Genomic DNA, 17149 nt, shown 5'->3' on the forward strand with positions numbered 1-17149 from the left:
TCCAGAACTTCACCTGTCACCTTCTCCCCTCCTCTAGCAACCTGTAGCTAGTGTAAACCTAGGTGTTCACAGGCTGAAGGGTAGGAGGATTCTCCTCCCCCCCCCTTCTGCCTTTTTTCTCAGGGCCCTGAAGTGAGGGGCTCATGATTATTGGAGGAAACAGAAGGACAGAAGCATCCCAAGGGCATAGGATCCAACCCAACAGCTGCAGTATGTCACCTGCCCTGAGCCTTAGAACTGGGTAACAGCTTATTCACAAAGAATAAGATGGCACTCTCAGCTATCTATTCATTCTCTCCACTACTGCTGCCATAATGTGAGACTCAGACTAATAGCCACCCTAGTCAACCAGAACACAAGTACTTCCTCAAGTTTATGGTTTTTTTGTTGTAAAAGAACCCATGGTGCTTGTCCTGTTTTCACTGCCACTGGGATTTTTTAAAGCAAGTATAATCAGTTAATTGAATCAACTCAAAGGGTTTGAAAGGGCAGAATTTGCAGAAACCTTGTATTTTCTCTCCCCCCCCCCAAAAAAACCCTTCTCTTTATTGGAAGGACTCTTGATTTCTAGACCCTGACTGATGTTTTTAGTTAACACTACTTAACACCCCTCCAGTATACCTTAATACTAGACTGAATTCAGGAAGATAAGGCTGACCTGTTTGAAATGCAAGAAGCAAGGCAGTCACTCTCACCATAAAAAGGTCAAACTCCTCCTCGTGCCGGGCAATCATCTGGTTAACTGTCTCATCATCAGGAACTTCATCTTCCTCCTGAAAGATTTCAAAAGAGCCCCGTTTAACTCGTATGGAGATGCACCACCTGGCAACTCACTGCTCAAAACTGTACATTGAATGTGTTTTTACTATTTCACATTTGATTTGGCTACTCATGTAAAAACGAGCTGGGTAGTCTCAGTGGACAGGGAAGTTCGCCACCCGAGTTGGCAACTTTGCTGACAGTCTTAAAACACAGTGAGGCGAAGGACTGGACAGGCGCGGCGACTGAATGACCCCTCTCACCTTTAAAGGTGGTTCCTCCAAGTCGGAGTTGAGGCACAGGGTTGAGGCAGTGTGGGGAAAGCTTGCGCTGCCACTGCCGCTGCCCGTGCTGTATCTGGTCTGTGGATAGATAGAGGACTTCAGTCTCCAGGGCTGTCAAGCCAGCCCCTTTCACTGACACTCAAATTCACTTTCTAGCATGACAAGGGTTCATGCCATTTCCTTCCAGCCCACAGTCCCTTGCGTCAGCGTCATACAAAGCACAAAGCTAGGCAATGCATTCACCACTCATACGCTGGAGGAGGAGAAAGCAAAAAAACCACCCCACTGCTCCGTTACCTCATCCTGCTCCTCATGCTCCAAGATAGCCTGGAGAAAAGCTCTCCTTTCATGGCTGGAAGATTTCTGGTCAAACATGCCAGCCTGGATAACCTTTTGATCTACATTCAGCTTGTACTTGGCTGCAGCAAGGATCTTCTCTTCCACGCTGTTCACGGTGCAAAGGCGCAGCACACGGACTTCATTCTGCTGCCCGATGCGATGCGCTCGGTCCTGGGCCTGCAGGTCCTAAGAAAGGGAGAGAAGAAAGCTCTCACTGTTCAGAGAGTAGTTAAAATTCAGCTATCACCTTCATGTGCTTTTATGCACAGCACTTTAGAGAGATTCAACACACAATACTCCAATGGATTAAGTCTCACCTATGTGAGAACAGTGTTGTTCAGAACCCACTTCTTAATTTACCACCATAGATTTGCATAGTAGTAGTGAAGCTGCTGTGACTTACCTGAGGTCAGCCTGTGAACCAGTAGTGTGTCCAGACCCTTCCACTGAAGACCAGTGTTCTACTCAGTGGTCCATTCACCAGGGTTATCGGAATAGCTGATTGTGTGTGTGTGTGTGTGTGTGTGTGTGTGTGTGTGTGTTGGGAGCTCTGGCAAAGGGTAATATAGAAACCTTTTACATAAATCTTGGTTTACAAAGCCATAACTTGGGACCTAATTACCTGAAGGAGTGCCTTCCCCATAGCTTCTGAACCAAAACTAATGATTGGTGGGAGAGGTCCTGTGTGTGGTCCCATCAGCAGGGATGGCAAGGTGATTTAGGACAGCGTGTTTTCAGCAAAAGTATCCTGTTTAAGGAAGTCTGATTCTGCTGAAATCAGGCAGTCTGCTAGATTTGCTACATTCAAGCAGAATGTTAAAACTTCTGTCTAGGACTTTGGGGCATAATTGTGAGGTCTCTGCGCTGAAGATATTAACATGCCATTTTAAATATATTTTAATTGATATTTTAAATGCTGACTGGTTTTATGTATTTTTCTGTATTATATTAAGTTAGCTGCCCTGGGCTTCCTTTAGGAAGAAGCATGGGATACAAGAAACATTGTTAATCAATTATGTGAGGAGCTTCCCAAAGACATCCATGGCATAGTGTGTTCAGTGAAGGCCAGATTGCTTTAGGAGGTGATAGGAAGATTTCTATCCCAAGATTCCCATCATGTTTGGCACAAAGCACACCCCCCCATATTCAAGGGGGCCTCAGTTTTTACTATAGAGAAGCATTAACATTCAAGATTCTGTTGAAAATCCAGAACTTCAGTAATCAAATAGATGTGCATTTACTGTTGACTAAAGTACAGCAAGACACAGAAAAGCCCTGATTCTTTCGTATCAGCTCAACAGATAAGACAGGCATGCTACAAATTTATCATTACCAACCTCACCCCCACCCCACTCCCATACTAGTATTCAGTTTCAAAAAAACTTCATTTCTGAAGCCCACAAATGCATTTTATTATTACCTGGTGGGGATTCCAATCACTGTCAAAAATGATCACAGTGTCAGCAGACTGTAGGTTTAGCCCCAGGCCTCCAGCTCGGGTACTCAGCAAAAAAATAAAATATTCAGAGCCCGGCTCATTGAACGTTTTCAGCAGCATGCCACGGTCTTCCGCTTTAGTGGTTCCTTTAAAAGTAGAGAGACAAGAGTGGTTTTTTCCCCCACTGCTACAAATTTTTGGTTTGAGTAGAAAGCCTGTCATCTTTAAGAACCCCAGAAATCTGGGTAGGCATAGCACTGGTCCACAGAGGGGAAGCATTTTTTATACTGGGAACCAACCAAGTTGAGATATACACCCACATTCCAAAATGTCTGGAGAGCTTGCATATCAATTTAACTATTTAAGTTCCTAATGGTATTACGAAAGACAACTTACAATCAGAGAACAATCAGGTGGTTTGGATTAGTAGATACTGTCTTGGGGTGGGGTGGAGAGGGGAAAGGGAAAAAGAGAGGACAGGGAAGTTGGTACTGGTGCTTTCTCCCAATCCTGCCTCTTCCTACTTCTGTACTCCAAACTGGGGATAAGAGGGGAATAAGATAGAAATGAACACTCAGCTGCACACCAGTACCTGCAGTAAAAAGGCACCATCCTGCTTTTGTCCACTATCATTCACCAAGGAAACCACTGGGGCAGGCTATGTTAAGGCCGATTTATGAAAGTGTTGCGGCTGCTGTTTCTGCATGGTTGGGACCCCCAAACTCAACTAGCAATATTTACTGACCTACAATCACACAGTGCAGGTGGATCATGTAGCAAGTTCCTAGGTCAGCATTGCTGGTGACATGGGAGGTAGGGTATGTGATCTGCCAGGCCTCTGTAGTTGCTGAAGTAGCAACCATGCAGGGCCTACGCTGATGACATAAACAGGCTTCTGTTTTGCCCAGTGTAGGCCATCAACTCTGGCTACACTTAGCCTTCTCTGTTACTAGCACAATACAAGCAGACCCCCATTTTTGACCAGTGTTGGGGTTACATGTGCAGCATATGATGCTATTGGACAGTCCCCTGTCAGAATGTAAATACAGTGGTACCTCGGGTTAAGAATTTAATTTGTTCCGGAGGTCCGTTCTTAACCTGAAGCACCACTTTAGCTAATAGGGCCTCCCACTGGCACCGCGCTGCTGCTGTGCGATTTCTGTTTTCATCCTGAAGCAAAGTTCATAACCCGAGATACTATTACTGGGTTAGCGGAGTCCGTAACCTGAAGTGTCTGTAACCTGAAGCGCCTGTACCCCAAGGTACCACTGTACTTCAAACTTTATGGCATTCACTTGGGAACACACCATAAAGGCCTCATTCCCATGCAAAGTGAAGCATCGCGTGTTGAGGGGGAATGAGTTCAAGACCTGCTCTTGATCTTACCTCACAAACCATCCTTAAAATGGGGAAAATGTGTGAACAGGGTCACTGCCACTAATTAAGGAACCAGTTGAAAGGAAAAAAAGAGGAAACATGAAAACTGAAATAATAAAAGGCTGGCATAACCAAAGAGGAATAAATACAGAGGGAATGTGCTCAAATCCTCTTGTGATAGAGGAACATATCTGCCCAAATGTTTAAACCAATGGTATTTTGGGATCATTACTAAAAAAAAAGGAGCCATCATTTCAAGAGAACCACCTGAAAGGGGGCGTCGTTGGGAAAGAGTACGACTTGAAGGATGAAAGGGAGAGAGAACCAGGGGAGGTCACTGTAACTTAAGCAAAGGAATCAGCCCACTTGACAGTGTCTGGTTGCCATTCTGAAATTTGAAAGACAAATCAACTTGTGAAGGTTTGTGGCAGAGAGGAAGAACTGGAAATGGTGCAGCCAGAACACTGTAAGCTTAGCATGAAGTGGGCCCAGTGGGGGAGGGAAGAGCTCAAATTCCTACACGATGGCTCCACATGCTACACCATGGGCCATACAGGATCACACCCCAAAATTGCACATGCCAAGAGAATCTTCCTATGCACTGAAGTTGGTGCGTTTCACTTTCTTACATTGCTCCACACACACAGCCTGACTAAAGACATACAGAGACTACATGAAGAAAGGTACTTTATTAACTGCGTGCCAAAATCAGGCCTTCCTACAGCATTACAGGCCCTAATGCAAAACTCACCATCTAGCCTGAGGTATTTGAAGCCACGGTAAGCAAAATAATCTTCCATTATGGTCATAAGGGAGGTCATCTGACAAAAAAGCAGCACCTTGTGGTTGGTAGCTCGTAACTTGGGAAGAATCCGATCTAGGAGCTCAAACTTCCCTGAAGCGCGGTACAGGTCAAGCCTGGTTCAGAACATGAAGAGGAGAAACAAAGAAACTGTTTTCTTCTGGTATAGTGGCTTTTAACATTCTGCCTTCGGGGACCTGCTTTCACAACAATTTATCTGCCAAGCAATGCTTGTGTGTTTGCGATGGAAGTCTTCTATGTTCAGTGGATACTGGGATTTCTTCAAGAAGCACAGCAATTTTACACAAAGCCTGGCCCTACTGGATCTCCTTTTTAACTGTGTGAACTGACAGTGTGGCTCAACCAACCAACCAACCAACCAACCAACCATTCATTCATTCATTCATTCATTCATTCATTCATTCATTCATTCACACCCTCTCTTTTCCCCTAAGGGACTCAAGGAGGCTTACAGATAAAAATAAGAACTGCTAAAAACACGGGGGGAGGGGACAATAATGAAAAAAACAATTAAACATTGATAGAATTAAAACTATGTACAAATATAAAATCTATTAAAACCGTGCCAATAATCACAACAAAAAACAACACGGCACCAGCCCTTTCACTAAGAAGGCTCTAGAACATAACTAATACTTCTATACAGCTTCAGGTTGCAGGGAAAGGCTGACATTAGTATTTTCAGGGGGAAATGTTAATCGTAACTAGTCTTCTAGCTGTGGGGTCCCCAGGTGCTCTCAGGGTAACTCAAGGTACAGCCAGCAGGGTAATACATGCTTGATACATGACTGAGAGCAACCAACCTTGAAAGCTAAAGACAGAAGGATTCTGGAAAATACCAGAACCATAAACCAACACGGAAGGTGGAACTACAAGACAAGTGGGAAATTTACTTAACGGTTAAAAGGAGGGATGTGAACACTAGGAACAGAATTGTGAGGGCTTCTGTAAGCTAAAAACAGGCAGGCTAACATAACACTTGGCAAGTGTTGGTGCCCAATGATGAAAAGAGGCCTGGTCTTTCTCCTGGAGAAATAAAGACTCACCAGAACCCCTCAATGAACAATAGAGGGTTTTGGGGTTCTGAGGGCACTTTGAGCCTAACCAAAATCCTTTTACTGAAGAGAAAGCAGTGAGTGATCCCACAATAACTCAGAAGCAGCCTGTCAAATGTCTCTGGAAGCTGACAAGCAGGGCACAAAAATCTCCTCCTCTTCAGCATTTGGTTTCAGTGATTACCCAAGAAAAACATGCACTTCCTAAAATTCTTTGTGGTGGCCAACTTACCCTTGCACAATGCCTCCAGTGAAGCCTAAGTGCTCAGAAAAGGATTCCTACAACAAAACAAAAGAAAGCCAGTCTAAGCATGAACAGGACAGGCCAAACAATATTTCAGAGACGGTTTCCTCTAAGAGATAATGGTCCACATGCTTTAGTAACATGCAAAGTGATAATGGTAAACAATAATTAACTTTTCAGCTATCATAACCATTATTATGACAATTTTAAAATCTAAGTACCCTACAAATAAATTGATCCTTCAGTTGGGTTTGAAATCTTTTCCAATGAGGCATAAATATATACAGAAGAACAAGAGACAAACATCACTGGATTCCACATCTGTAAGCTTTCCATATAGATTCCAAGATTCCATCATTAAGCCCAGCCTTTGCCAACCGGGTGCCCTCCATATCCTTTGAACTAGAACTACGATGGCTTTGCTGACTGCAGTCAATGGGAGTTAACAGTCCCAAGCAAATAAAGGCTGGTAAAGGCTGATGTTGTCAAAGTATTGTACTATATACAACCACATTAAGAGCCTATTGGACCAGGCCAATGGTCTATCCATTCCAGCATCCTGTTCTCACAGTGGCCAACCAGATGCCTGTGGGAAACCCGCAAGCAGGATCTAAGCACAAAAATACTCTGCCCCCCACCCCGTGGTTTCCAGCAGCTGGTAATCAGAAGCATTATTGCCACCAACTGTGGAGGCAGTGTAGCCATCATGGCCAGCTTTTGATAACCCTCTCCTCCATGAATAAGAACTTAAAAAGAGCCTAGGCAGCTAACTTTTGGATCTTCAAATTGTGGGGTAAACAGGGGTGGTGGGTGCATGAGTGTGGAGAAGGAGCTGCATTCTTACTAAAACTATATTTAATATTCTCACAGGAAGTCACAGCAGCAAGAAATATGCAACTGCATGTCAGATTCTCCATGTAGCTGCACAGCTAAGGCCCAGCATTGAGGAGGTTCCAGAAGGTAGAATAAGTTGAGGAAGCAGGACAGAACTGAATAGAAATGGTGGGTCAATCTAACGTTTACGAGACATCCCATGCCCAAACTACTTTGTAGGACAGGAAGGAGAACCTGTGGTCTTCTAGATGATGTTTGACTACAACTAACATCCCAAACCATTGGCCATATTGGCTGGGGCTGATGGGAGTTGTAGTTCAACACCATGGGGGGCTGCAGTTCCTCATTCCTGCTAAAGAACAAGTATTCCAGCAATACTTTTGGCCCATCATTGCTAGTTGCCCTCATTGAGCAGGCTGAAAATGTCAACACCAAAAACACTTCTTTACCTCTATGTGCTGAAACATGTAGGGATGGTTGCAAATCTTCCTCAGCTGCATAATAGTGTTCATGAGCGTTTTTGTACCACCTTTGCCCTGGAAAAATAAAACAGCACTATTCAAACATTTCTCCCTAAGTGAACTACAATTATTGATACCAATGTGTGCAAAACCTAATTTGGGTTTGTGTGTTAAACTATTTATGGCATATTTCATCACTGTGCTTCCTAATAAATCTATCATTTTCTATCTAGGGATTAAACCATGAAACAAATGTTGGACAGTACAGGAACCATGGCAGAGACCTTCTTTTGCCTTATTTCATGAAGTGTGTGCTTGTTTTGGCTTTTTTGCTTGAGCAGTATGCAACCAGATAACCTAAGTAAACAATTTCATGAAGGTGCACCTCTTCACAAAAATTATTCAAGCAACCATGTTGCAACATCACGTTTTTAAAAATGAGCACCACTGCAGGAAAGCTTCTCACCATGATATTGCTACAAATTTTGGAACTAGTAAGAAATTTTAAAATTACGTTTCAAAACAGTGTTACAGTCAGATACTATTATTGTTTGTTCAATGGCTTGTGTAAAGAGAGCAGATGTTACTTCATCATGAATCTGAAGGCCCTCAAGAGCCCAAACTCAAATTCTTTAGTAAAATGCTTTCCCCCTCATTGTGTATCATAACAACTATCCTTGCATGAAAAAAATAAAAACACTCACTGACTAGACCTGACAATAAGATGCCTGTCCTTACTGCACATTAGAGAAAAAGGCTGAAATCCAAACCTTTTTGTCCTTCTCTGATCCATCCGTAAGCAGCACTCCCTTGGCTTGCATGTGTCTATAAAGTACCCTTTGTAATGCAGACATATCACACTTAATCACATATTCCACCTGTTGTGAACAGAGAGAGGAGATATTAATTCATGAAACTGCATTCACAAAGCATGGATCCAAATAACCTTCCTGAGTTTGGAAGATTTCATTGCTTCCAGTGTCTTCAGACTTGTAGAAATCTTTGAGTAGCAGTATTTGGGGGGCGGCTGAGGAGAAGGTTCTAAGTTCAATCAATCCCTGGTACCTTTAGGTAGGGCTGGAAAAGTTGCTCTGTCTGAAACCTTGGAGAGCCTGTTCTAGTCAGTGTATGATAGAAGGACCAATGGTCTCTGACTTGGTATAAGGCTTTCCAAAGAGTCCCCACAAATGGTTCCTCGTCATCCTGGGAAAAAGTAACAGGAGGGGTGCCACAGGGTTCTGTCCTTGGATGAAGAATAGAAGGGATGCTAATCAAATCTGCAGATGACAACAAACTGGGAGGGGTATCTCATATTTCAGAAAACAGAATCAGGATGCAAGATGACCTTCACAGATGGGAAAACCGGGCCCAACCCAACAAAATGCTTTTTAACAGGGACAAATGAAAGGTTCTGCACTTAGACAGGAATAACCAGGTGCACAAATATAGGATGGGGAACACTTGAGGCAGGGGGTGGGGTGGAAAGTTTTGGAGCAGGCCCAGTTTGTTTCCTGAGCTCCTCATTGCTACTGGTGGGGGTGGGAGGGGAACAAAGCAGAAAAAGGTTTTTCCCTTCATTCCTGCCCCATTTTAAAATGCACTTTCTTCTCTCTAATTGGTCAGCAGCATTAGACTGGGAAACAAAGGGAAATAAGAAGCTTTCTTCTCTCCTGTAAAAAGAGAGAAGGAAGCTTGAATTTCAAAATGCATTTTTTCTCTCTCTCCTTCCCCCCACAGCTTCACACAGCAGCAGCAGTGAGGGACAGGGACGAAAGGGATGGGGGTTTGGCGACATGTAAAGGGAGTGGTGGTTTTGGCAAGCTGTGAGGGGAAGTTGTTTTTTGGGATGAGCTGCAGAAGGAAGGATTTTGGGAGGCACGTTGTACAGCGAAGTGGGGCTTCATGAAGCAGGAGAGTTTGGGGGTATAAAGGGAGGAGGGAGATTTTTGAGGGGTTAAAGAGTAAAGGAAGGATTTAAGGGAGATTGAACAGCCATAAAGGGAGGGTGGGGTTTGCCTGGGTGCAAAGGGAGGGAGCTGGCAAGCAATGTACCATATTTTTCGCTCTATAGGGCGCACCTTTCCATAGGGTGCACCTAGTTTTCAGAGGGGGAAATCAAGGGGAAAAAATTGATTCCCCCCCTCCAGCTCTGGGAGCAGCGGACAGGCTATTGCGGGAGAATTCCTCGTAGAAAAGCCCGCAGGAGCCGCGCAGCCTTTAAAGAGCGCACGTCTTTTGCCTGCTTTTGCGGGAGGTGGGGGAATTCCCTCATCTCCTGCAAAAGCCCACAGGAGGGAGAAGGAACTGACTTGGCGCTGATTTCCCCCACCGCCAGCCTCCAAACCAGGTCGGAGAGTAGCGCGAAGGCGTCGCACGCCTTCCCGCTGCCCCCCTGAGCCTCTGGGCTGGCGGTGGGGGGAAGCGCTGCTTTCCCCCACCGCCAGCCTCAAAGACCAGACTCTCCTGGCTTCAGCGAAAAGCAACGCAAAGTGCAGGCTTCAGAGGCTACGCATTGCTATCGCTTAAGCCAGGGAGCCTGCATTCGCTCCATAGGACGCACACATATTTCCCCTTCATTTTTGGAGGGGAAAAAGTGCATCCTATAGAGCGAAAAATACTGTAAGTAGGGGTACAACCCCTAGTATATAAAAAAATATTTTAGAAAATATATTAATATTAATGTATTTCTGGAGCACCCTTTCACAGAAAAGAGCTAGTAAGAGAGCTGCTGGACAAATCCTAGGACATAGCCGACAACCAAACAGATCTGGGGCAGATTTGAGTACCGCCATTTCCCCTTCAGAATAGTGTTTATAGTCAGATTAATTTCTGACTATAACAGGTTGTGTTAAGGCATGCAACTGTTTGCATGCAGCTATATCCACCAGAGTTTGCAGACTCAGTTTTCAGGTAGTGGAACTGTGGTGACTGAACAGTTGGTTTTGTAATCTCTGTGGTCATACCCACCAAGTATGTCCAAAGATTCTATGAGACCAAACAAATGAAATGTAAGTTCTCCATGGCCATGTCTGAAAGGAAAGATTGAATCAAAAAGACTCAGGACATGCCCCATTTGTGATCTCATTCTGAAAGGGAAGAGGCAGTAGTCAGTGAAGCTCCCTGGAGTAGGATCCAACCCTGCCCTGGGAGAGATCAAATACCATAACTGAATCAGAAAGCTCTTATTCTATCAGCCTCTGAGTTCTACACTCCTGATCTAGGATGCAGATCACAGAATACGCCAACCAAGTAAATTCTATGGCCTTTAAAATGTGTTTGTGGGAAGGAGGTTATTGGTTTTGATTTATTGTGCAGTTTGTTTTCATTTTGTATTTTTATCTTGTGAACTTCCCTGTGATCTTTGGATGGTGGTATGTGTGTGCATTGAGAGTGAAGGATGAAATACTGCCAGAACTGTTCGTTCCACACTCATTTTTTGTCATCTTTCTTTTCAATTAATCTTGTGTCAAGCCCTACAGAATGAAGACAGCTGCACCAAAAGGAGGGCTTCATTTCCTCCCACAAACTATGCAGTGCTCAGATTTTTCTCTGCAACCACAAGAGCTACAAACAGAATACAAGACAGAAATATTCCCACGAAGTTAAATATTACAACGGGTTCCAGGCTCTGTGTTGGGGATGGAGCATCACAAGCCTAAATTCTAGACAATCGTCAGCAAAAAAGCCGCAACAAGTCAAAAGCACACAGAGGAGCATCCTAAGACTGACGTAATGAAAGATGTCTTTAGTAGCAGTACCCCAGCCTTCTTTGAAATTACGTGAATGGTCCATTGATACATACCAAGCTTTACTCTGAGACAAGCCATTTGTTTGTCTAGTCTTGTACTGTACATTCTGCTAGTGACTCTCCAAGTTTCCAGCTCTAGGGCTTTCCCATCTCAGCTACCAAAGAACCATTTTAGTTTGGTACTGAACTGCCACTCAACTGAACCATCACGCCCCCCCCCATGTCCCAAGCATCTCTACAGACTTTCCTTGATAAAACAGAATCTCCAGCAGCCCCTTCAAAACAAGTGAACTAGGAATGAGCCATGCAGAAGAACTTGCATATGGACAACATGATATGAAAGATTCTACTAAGAGCTGGAATATTGCCTGCTTTTTAAAGTGTTACCTTTTCAGGCAGCTGTGCTTCCACCTCCTTCTTTAACCTTCTTAGCAGGAAGGGACGCAACACTTTGTGCAAACGACGGATAATCAGAATAGTTTCTTCTTCATTTAAATCCACCTGTTTTTCGTTGCATGCAGATTCAAGGAAACAAGTGTTATTTAAATATATTTTCCCAACATCACTAGAAAAAAAGTATGATCACTATCAGACAAAAAACCCATACTATCATTAACTATAATGTTAACAATAAACAATAAAAGCACGAACCAAAAAAATTTCACTTCACTGATTCATCTCTAATCCCCTAAAATGATCACAATCAGCGTAGCAATTACACAATCTCACATATCAATAGATAGATAAATGCAGCAAGGTTGAAGAAGATCTTTGACAGCAAATCCAGACTACCAAAGAGCTGTAAAATGGCCAAGGAGAGCACAATGCTTAACCCCTCCTGCACCTGATGCTTCCCCTACAGCCCCCTTTCCCAGCGGGAGTTTCAGACAGCCTTTTTGCTGCAACAGATATGAGTGCTATCTCTTAAGGGAAAAGCAGCAGGGAACGGAAGGGTGAAGCTTTAGTACATTCCTCCTGCCATCCATTTCTCTGTTTCAAATCCTACAGCCCCTTTGCTGATTGACAGCAACCTGGCTTCCGAGAGGCAAGTCTGCTTAATTTGGCCCCAAGTCACCATTGGTTACGGATGTTCTAATTTACCAGTCTGTAACCTTGACTTTAAAATGCTGTGAGCATCAAGATTACAACATGGCAAATTAGAGGAAACGTCTTGCATAGACTGAAAAACAAAGTAACAGACTGTAACAGCACTATACGTCTGTGTGTGTGTGTGTTTCCCATCCACTCCCCCCCCCAAATAAACTTTCACATTTTCCCCCTCTCCTTCCTTCACATACATGCTGCCACAGGAGGAGGAGGGCAGGAGCGAGGGAGAAATGGTACAGTTCTCTTAAAGGGCTTGGAATGAGGAAAATGTCCACCCAGAAGTCAAACCAAAGGTAATCACAGGGAAAATGTGGATCTTCTCTCCCTATTCATCTTCTGCCCCAAACTATTTGAAGTGTCAAATGCACACGTACACAAAATTGGCGTATTTTAAAACTCTACCAAATGCAAAATATTAAAAGCAAACACCAGAAAGGTGTTTTTCTTTAGCAGTGCCTTCTACTATGGGTTAATTGCAGTCCCATCGGTACTTACTATATTGAACAATACACAGTGGAAGAGAGGCCTTGAAAGGAAATTCACCATTGCATCTGATCAGAACAGCATGCTGCATGCATGTATACTAAGACAGTCAACAGCGAAGTCAATTCTAAAAGTAAATGTGGCCTAACACTTGAGCTCACTAAAAGAATGTACAAAATGTTAGAAATGTTGTGCCAACGGACCTAATCATTGCAATAAAACTATTTGGAGTCACACAGAATCACAGTACTCTAATAAATCAAATTGGTTAAAAACAGTATTATTATTTTTTGTATGACATCTGTATCACATTGTTACACCCTAAAGAAATCCAACCCCCTCCCCCTAAGAAAAAATAAATAAAAACTGGTAATATTTATGGGTGACTGCACAGTGCAAGGAGGGGAAAGTGAAGGTGGAAGATTGCAAAATTTCACGGGAATGACTCCAGAGCCTGGAGTGAAAAACCCTGGGTGAAAAACGCTGGTAGACGCTTCTTCCTGCACTTACCTTTTCTCCAGTCATGGCAAAAGGAGCATTAAACCACTGTTCAAATGTGCTACAGCTCTTGAAGATAGTTGGAAGGAGAAAGTTGAGCAGAGCCCATAGTTCAGGCAGCTTATTCTGTAGTGGAGTCCCTGTGAGAAGCAGACGACGTGGAGCTACATAGTGTGTATTCAGGACTTGGGTGAGCTTGCAATGGTGGTTCTTCATTCGGTGACCTTCGTCAACAATCATGTACTTCCAACGAATCTGAGGATGCAGGACAGTAACCAAATCTACTTTACTTAAGAGTTTACTTCTCAGGTATGATTGTTAGGCTTTCAATACAGTACAGCTCACCCCACAGCAAAGTAATAGTTTGGATGTAGCTAGGTATCTGTTAAACTAGTTCAGTTTTGATTTGCACCTAAGAAAAATGCAGGGGAATATTCACTAATATGCCACTAATTTGTAGAAGCAATATAATAGGTAGAATCAATACAATGGAAATATTGAAGACGGGGAAATTCTCACCATCCTCAAATGCTCCAGAGAAATGCGACTTCTGAAGCATCCCACATAGGCTAAACTAGTGTTATGGCTCTTGTGAGCAATTACTCAAATGCAATCATGATGAGAAAGTTGTGAATTGGCACTTATTAATACACCATCTTGGCAACATCTCCCAGGACACTGCTGTTGCTTTATGGCAAAGGGTCCGATGATTGCAGCTGAAGTTATTGAGCCATACAAGGCAGCTGACATGTGGGCTGACAAAAGCCGTTATTTGTTTTTGTTCTTTCAATATTACTTTTTATTGAAAATTTAATAAAGACATAACACAACAGAGCACATGCAGTGTTATTCATGCAACCAATGAGCAAATAATACTATACAGGTGTTACTGCAGCAAAAGTATCTCACCCAAATGAGAACCGAGAAGCAAGAGATTGCATATCATATTCAACCACAGTACCATATAAAACAAGTGTCATTTGCATTAGCTGAATTACTCTACAATCTTTCTTTCTCCCTTTCATTATGGGTGAGACGTGAATCTGCTCTTAATCAGAGAGGAGAGGGGCCTGCCACTTTGAATTGCTTCAGAAGACATAACTGACATGATCCATCTTGAAGATCAAGTGACTGGGAGAGGAGACACCCCAGTTTAATTCAGGGATGGGGAAACCTGTGGCTTGCCAGATGTTGACTCCAGTTCCCATGAGCCCAAGCCAGCATTGACAGTGGTCAGGGAAGGAACATCTGCAGAGCCATAGGTTCCCTGTCCCTGGTTTAAAAGGACAAAATAAGGAAGGGTCCTCCATTTTTCAGTAATCAAGAAAATGTTATGCATGGTGAGGGGATGTTGTCAATGCTTCACTTATCTGTTATTCTAATACTAATAATGTATATTACTTAACGTTGGTTTTGCAAGAAAAGCTGTTTAATACAGTGGTGCCCCGCAAGACGAATGCCTCGCAAAACGAAAAACTCGCTAGATGAAAGGGTTTTTCGGTTTTTGCGTCGCTTCGCAAGACAAATACGTCTTGCGAGTTTGTTCGCTTTTTTTCTAAAGCCGCTTGAAGAGGCGCAGTTGCGATGGACCGTGCTTCGCAAGACGAAAAACATCGCAAGACGAAAAGACTCGCGGAATGAATTATTTTCGTCTTGCGAGGCACCACTGTATTGTCTATACCTTCAGGATACCACAATGATTCATTTCTAGAACTAATGGAAAATCAACACACCAGCAAATCCTGCTTTCAAATAGGAAAGCCTTACCTTTGCAAGAATGTGCTTATCTTTGATGATATATTCATATGTAGTGAGCAAAACATTAAACTTCCCACTTCGAAGCTGAGGTACAAATGCCCGTCTTGCAGCTGGAGAGCCCTAACAAAAAAGAATTAAGAAAAACTAAGCACAGAATTTGGAAAAATAATTGACATTTGTGTTGCACTTGTGGCTGTGAAACCCCTGACTCTGTCTGGCTGAGCTAGAACATGAGCATTCCTTCTTTTCTTTTCTTTTCTAAAAAAATAATATTTATTAAGTTTTCCATTTTAACCATCCAATAAAAACCACATTAAAACATTCCAAATTATAATAAAATAAAAAAGCCAAATATTCATCCCAAATTATATATCTTTGGGTGTCTTCCCATGCTCTGAAGTTTGGGGAGTGATGATCTAATATGAACATGAACTTTCTAACAAAGTTGTCTGCAGTCAAGATTTAGCAAAGGAAGACAAACAAAAGACAGGAGCTTTGTCGAGCTGGCTGAGGGAAACTTAGATATAAGGAATATAGAGCTGATAGGCTGGAAGGAATTATAAGAAAGGCAGACACTGCACAAATAAGCAGGAAACAGGAAATGTAAATTAAAAAGGAGCACTGAAGAAAAAGGCAGAAGGTACAGGGAGATGACTGAGAAAGAAGGGTTAATGGGGAAGGGCTGATGAAGATGCATACCACTTAGGGAAACGGAAATTTCCTTTTCACACACAGGTCTGAGGGATTATGGGGGGAAGCTGTGTGCTATTTGCAGGAAAGAAGTTGAAAAGCAAGAGGCTTTGGGAGAGGGCTGACAACTTTGGGTCACAAACAAATATGCTGGCCTTTGGAAAATAAGAAGAAAAAATAAGCATTTTCTCTCTTTAACTTTAGAAGAAGCTTTTCTGTAGCAGACCTGCTACACTGATGGGCAAGAGTATTTTAAGAAACAGAAAGGTGACCCCGCCTCCAATATTATGCCACAGTTGTTGCTGAATGTACAGGGAAATGCAACAATTTGCTTTCAGTCAGAGGATGCTCGGTTCTTTCCTTGGAATCATAACTGACTTGACAAATTTGAAATGAAAATCTGAACCACGATACTTGCCTTGTATGAGACTTTAACCACAGAAGGAGCCCACTTATCAAATTCATATGCCCAGTTTGAGAGAGTTCTAGAACAGAAAAACAGTAAAGACTCCATTTTATATAGTCACGAACCACACATACTACAAAGATTGGCAGTTTAAAAAACAAGAACTGTGTACAACCCCTTCAAAATAGCACATCACCAAAGCGCATTATAAATGTGCATTCACAACTGCCAGTTCATCAGGTGATTTGGTCAGCTGGAGATAAGAGTCAGTTTCACCGATCCTGAAACAGAGTTTGACATGCAAACTTGTTTTTCAAGCAGCCATTTGTTTTATTAGCAAAGCTCGTGTAATGCTTTTGCCGTCTCTCTTGCAAATACTGCATCAAATAACAATATGAACTATGGACCTAGTTCCTCTTAAGAATAGAACACTAAAAGCTTTGGAGGAATAATACAAAGCAGACTAGTTCTCAATGGCACTTCAAATACAGTATTTACACATTTCATAGCACTGACTTCTGACCACCTGATTCAAATCAATCAACTATATAGTTACATGGGATCAAAGAACTGAATGGGATTAATCTGGCCTAGTAACTTGTCTCAAAAAGCGGCCATGCAGTGGTTAGTGCAAACCAGCTTTTTGCTAAGTCTGAGTTAAATCATACTTCCAGCATTACACCAGCCACACTCCCTCAGCGATCTCTTGCTATGCTTAACAGGAATAATCTTTAACACTCCCAATTCTGAAAGTTATTTATACTATTACCACACATACTCTGCTAGTCTTGTCCTGTTTCTATCAAGTTTGCTGAATTTGGTGACCATATTTTGTTCATATTTCT

The 17149-nt window shown here is 42.8% G+C and overlaps 1 protein-coding gene across 11 annotated transcripts in view; it reads right to left on the reverse strand.

Annotated features, from left to right (window-relative positions):
• SMARCA4 (SWI/SNF related BAF chromatin remodeling complex subunit ATPase 4) overlaps positions 1 to 17149 on the reverse strand; it is a 61203-nt gene that overhangs the window by 13687 nt on the left and 30367 nt on the right. For 7 of the 11 annotated variants that reach the window (XM_083718269.1, XM_083718268.1, XM_083718267.1 and 4 more), the window contains exons 18-29: positions 16317 to 16383; positions 15218 to 15328; positions 13463 to 13705; positions 11750 to 11863; positions 8385 to 8492; positions 7603 to 7689; positions 6308 to 6354; positions 4949 to 5115; positions 2803 to 2966; positions 1341 to 1568; positions 1023 to 1121; positions 696 to 773 (exon numbers count right to left, since the gene is read on the reverse strand). In XM_083718269.1, coding sequence (XP_083574395.1) covers positions 696 to 773; positions 1023 to 1121; positions 1341 to 1568; positions 2803 to 2966; positions 4949 to 5115; positions 6308 to 6354; positions 7603 to 7689; positions 8385 to 8492; positions 11750 to 11863; positions 13463 to 13705; positions 15218 to 15328; positions 16317 to 16383 — 1513 coding nt within the window. The remainder of the gene's footprint in view (positions 1 to 695; positions 774 to 1022; positions 1122 to 1340; positions 1569 to 2802; positions 2967 to 4948; positions 5116 to 6307; positions 6355 to 7602; positions 7690 to 8384; positions 8493 to 11749; positions 11864 to 13462; positions 13706 to 15217; positions 15329 to 16316; positions 16384 to 17149) is intronic. The other 4 variants (XM_083718273.1, XM_083718272.1, XM_083718271.1 and 1 more) reach the window with 1 other exon arrangement.

Source organism: Podarcis gaigeae (assembly GCF_964106915.1).
Source record: "Podarcis gaigeae genome assembly, chromosome: 17".
Taxonomy (NCBI): domain Eukaryota; kingdom Metazoa; phylum Chordata; class Lepidosauria; order Squamata; family Lacertidae; genus Podarcis; species Podarcis gaigeae.